Source organism: Notolabrus celidotus, chromosome 8, assembly GCF_009762535.1.
Source record: "Notolabrus celidotus isolate fNotCel1 chromosome 8, fNotCel1.pri, whole genome shotgun sequence".
In the NCBI taxonomy this organism is placed as follows: domain Eukaryota; kingdom Metazoa; phylum Chordata; class Actinopteri; order Labriformes; family Labridae; genus Notolabrus; species Notolabrus celidotus.
Window position 1 is genome coordinate 3,519,672 of NC_048279.1, and position 4,318 is coordinate 3,523,989.

General features: G+C 39.6%; 1 protein-coding gene across 1 annotated transcript; it reads right to left on the reverse strand.

Moving 5' to 3' along the window:
* Positions 1-757: 757 nt before the first annotated feature.
* On the reverse strand, positions 758-1,894 carry LOC117817562. Its single transcript, XM_034690303.1, has 4 exons — positions 1,806-1,894; positions 1,613-1,723; positions 1,059-1,338; positions 758-961 (listed from the first exon to the last, which is right to left on the reverse strand). Exons 1-4 carry the CDS (start codon positions 1,892-1,894, stop codon positions 758-760), a joined length of 684 nt encoding a protein of 227 aa, XP_034546194.1.
* Positions 1,895-4,318: the final 2,424 nt, after the last annotated feature.

A 4,318-nucleotide genomic window follows, 5' to 3' on the forward strand; every position in this document is an offset into this window, starting at 1 on the left:
ACAAAGACCTCCAACTCCATGGCTTCAAACTTCATTTATCGCTTAAGACCACTCTGTTCTCTCAAACTCTACATGGTGACAGCCGATAGCACACGCAAAATCCTCATTAAAGGGCGGTCCGCACCACTTTTGCACTCGTTATCATTTGCGCACGCAGTCTTAGTAGATCACCCGCAACACACCAAGAAATAACACGTGCAAAATCATTATTTGCACACACAAATTAGCGCTCGTTATTTGGGATCTGAGTAGATCAGGCCCCATGCGTCAACAATGTTCTCCAAAATACCTTAATATTACTGGAAATCTAATGTTGTCACCAGTTGTATTAGTCAGGTAAGCAAATGTTATCATACTCGAAATGAACAACTACACATTTCACACTACAAAAGGTAGAGATATGACAAGTAAGAAAACAACATTTCTGGAACAAATGCAGATGCAGTTTGTCTACCAACAATGTGGGATACAGCAGATTGTCACATTTCTTCCAACTACTCCATTGCTGGGACATGTTACTGAGAGCAGGGGTTTTCAAAGTGTGGAAGAGTGAGCCTCCCCTAAGAAGAAAGAAATCATTTGGTGGACCCCCACCCACATAAAGGATTCAAACTGAAAAAAAACGATATATTTTTTTTACAACATTTCAAACATTTATGTCTTATCTTTAAACAAATTTAACAATAATATGTTTTGGATATTTCGTTTTGCAAATGTCCTTGAACATCTGCCGCCTCACACTGTGAAAACCACTGACTTAGAGGCTTTCAATGCACTGAACCATTGATACGTACAAGTCTCTACCAAAAGTTCTGGATGGTGCAAGTGGATTGATGATGGACTTCACTGCTTCAAAAGTAGCTGGAGACAGAGGACACTCATTTTCAGGAACTTGAACTCCAAATGGTTCTTCACTGACACCATCAAATGTCTCCCAGTCAGTTCCATACAATGCCAGGCTCTGGTCATTAATGTTAAACAAGAAAACTTAATTCAATGTAAAAAAAGGTCAAGTCCTTGAATTAACGGTGACGGACAGGTATTTAGATGGCACAAACCTGCAAGTCTTCCTCAGTTTCTCCAGCAGGGTTCTGCATGTGTCCTAGAACCCAGAGCTGGTTAGGCGTGAGTCCACCTTCAGACTTCAAAGGATGATTGTCCCACCCTCCAGTAAAGGTGTGAAGAGCATCTGCCAGCCGAGGAAGGAACACATAATGTGCACAAAACATATGCACAGTGTCAGACAAGTCTATGAGGCTGTCTTCCTCAAGGCTGTGAAGCACCTCATAGTACAGATGGGTCACACTGGTCCAGACGTCCCACCACAGATGCTCAATCCTAAAATGCAGAAAAAAATTTTCTTTAGCAATGTTGAATAGAATATTTACAGGAAAACAGCAAATTCAGGAATATTTATTGATTTTCTCCTTTATTAGTAAACCACTGAATGCGAAACACTGTAGTTGTGGTTGTCTATATCCTCCCTTTTCTATTTTCCACAAATAATTGATGGCTTATAAAGATTTCTTCACTACTTCTGCAATTTTGTTAGTTATTTTTCTGTCATAGATATCAGCTTCCAGACATTTATTGATATTTAAAATCTGATAACCTTTGATTGTGCACACTTTTTCCAGCGATGAAGCTGCCTCTTCCAGTCCCTTTCACGCTGAACATGGTTTCTGCGATCACTACATTTTCAACTCCTTTATCACCTCTGACCCTACATAGTGTGGGAGGAAAGTTTCCATGAGAACACTTACAGTGCACATTTGCATGTGTGACAAACTGGCACCACTAACTACCTTGAAGGCCAACCATAGTTTTCCACTGCCTTGAGAAAGAACTGAAGACCTGTGCTGGATCTGTTGTTTGTTGCTGGCTCCAGATACATGATCTGCAACATACATAAAGGTACAAACAAAAACATGTCATGTCCAAAATAATACCAGAAATAATAACATTCAGCTTATCTCAGTACAAGCTGGCAGACCTTCCTGGAGAATCCATCTATTGCCCCAAATATGACAATGGCCACGGTTACATGATGTTTTTTAATTCGGAATAATTCCGAATTAAATAATTCCGAATTAAAGTATTCTCCTTCGTGTTTACATGGAAATATTAATTCCGAATTGAGGTTTACATGGAAAACATGTTTAATTGTTTTTATTCAATTCCTCTTAAGGTCTGGGGGTTGGGAAGAGTTCTGATTGGACAGGGGCGGGCGTGACGTATTTACGTTTACTGGAAGAAAACAGATTCCAGTTCCTGCTTCTTTCATTTTCGGTTACAACATGGAAGACCACACAATAAGTTCGAATGTCGCTTTGATTTTGACTATAGTTGTTAAAAAGCAGCTCGACACAAACATACTGCTTCACTTTCGTCAGCTGAGGAGGAGAAGAGAGATAGACGACCGGAGAAGGGAGGCGGAAGACCGGACTGTGGCGATTCAAAGCCGGTTAGTGCAACGGCTGCTCTACCTCATCCTGAAATATGAGCCCGCCAGCGCGGAGTATGTGCGTCATCGCGACAGGACAAGGGAACGAGCATGCTCAGAACGACCGGAATTAATTTAAAGCGGAATGAACGTATACATGATCGAGGAATTATTCAATTCAGATTTACAATCAGAATAAACCAGCTACTTACATCGGATTTAAGTTTAATTCGGAATTATCATTTTCATTCGGAATTAGGTGTTTACATGGTCATTTTAAATATTTTTAAAGAGGATTTAATCTTAATTCGGAATTAAAGAGGAATTAAAAGTCTCATGTAAACGTAGCCATTGTTGTATCTGAAAAGAAAAATGTTTTCCATGACTTTCTCTATTCATTTTCAATTAAAGCCCCAGTGATATAGAGTAAGAAAACATAGTTACCTTATTAGCTTGTGATTAGTATCCACATGCACTAAAGACAGAGGATGCTGTACACAATATGTCCTTCGGACTATACACCCAAGGTGCATCATTCTTCAAGACTCCAGCAGCATCAACTCTGTGCATGGACTCTTTGATGCATTCCCATTGAACTCTGTGTCCATCTGCCTGCAGACAACCTTTTACCATTCGGTATCCTGCATTGGGTAGTCTGGTTTTTATCAACAACACAGCATTGTCCAGCTCAGTGTCAGACAAGCTGCTGTAAGAAGCTCTTGTTGACAACCAAAGTTCACGCATTCGTCTGAAGACAGTAGATTCACTGACTCCCAGCAGGTGTGCAATGCATGACACTGGAAGGGGCATGTCAATCAGATTGGCCAGCAGGTCTTCAGAAACCTTTAATCTGGGTCGCCCCCCTCCACTGCTTACTTCTGTAATGACAGCAACAGGTTCCTCTGGAGAAAGGGCTTTGTCAACCTTCCCTTGAAGACTAACAAGACACTCCACAACATTGGTTGGTATCTGAAGAGCAGTTGATGCAGATGTCCAAATAAACACCTCCTGATTCACAACATACTGGAGATAGTCCATATCCAAATGTGGCTGACCAACAATCTGACCGATTCTTGTTGAAAGACTTGTCATTAATTGTGTCAGCAGAGATTTCTGTAGATATCAAGACAAGGTTATATGATGGAATAAAAGATTATTCCAAAAATACATTTACATGCTTGCAAATTTAACCTGGTGGTATAGTATAGTGGAATTAGAAAAAACACTTTGGTTCCCTGATAAATTAACTGGTATCTGCTTAAATTAAAAGTTGAAAAAAGACCAAGAGAGAAACAGAAATGTTTTTTTTTCAGGACACACTTGTGTGACTGCTACAAGCTAAAATTTCACCATTTAAGCTTCCACATGATTCAAATAAATTTTAACTTTCCATGTCTGCCATCTGCATGAATTCTCACCAGTGTTTTTCCTTGGATGGGTGGTAGCATCAGATTTGAACTAGATGCTTACAAACTATTAGTTTCTTTATTTGAATGTAGTTTCTTCTTAACTAGTATCACCAACTGGGGGACTGTTTACACAGGGGAGTCAAAACCATTTGATTCAAGTGGGTAAGACTGACAGACAACAAGCATGATCAGTCCACATACATTAAGTCTGTTGTCTTATTTGTCATATATGTGCATTTTACTTTTATATCTGACCATTTAATAAGTGAATAAAATGTCTGCTATGGAGACAACGTGACAAATAAAACGGAGGAGCTGGAAAACGTTGGCTGGATATACAGTAGTTTAAAGGTGACATATCATGCAAAATCAACTTTTTAATGGTTCTCTATCTGTAATATGTTTCCCTGGCATGTCTACAAACCCCCCGAGAATGAAAAAAATCCATTCTGCCTCTGTTCTGATT

Coding starts and splice junctions, on each gene's coding strand:
- LOC117817562 (XM_034690303.1), bottom strand. CDS start 1,894: ATGTATCTGGAGCCAGCAACAAACAACAGATCCAGCACAGGTCTTCAG. Junction 1,339..1,612: donor AAAAGTGTGCACAATCAAAG/GTTATCAGATTT, acceptor TCTGCATTTTAG/GATTGAGCATCTGTGGTGGG. Junction 962..1,058: donor AAACTGAGGAAGACTTGCAG/GTTTGTGCCATC, acceptor ATTAATGACCAG/AGCCTGGCATTGTATGGAAC.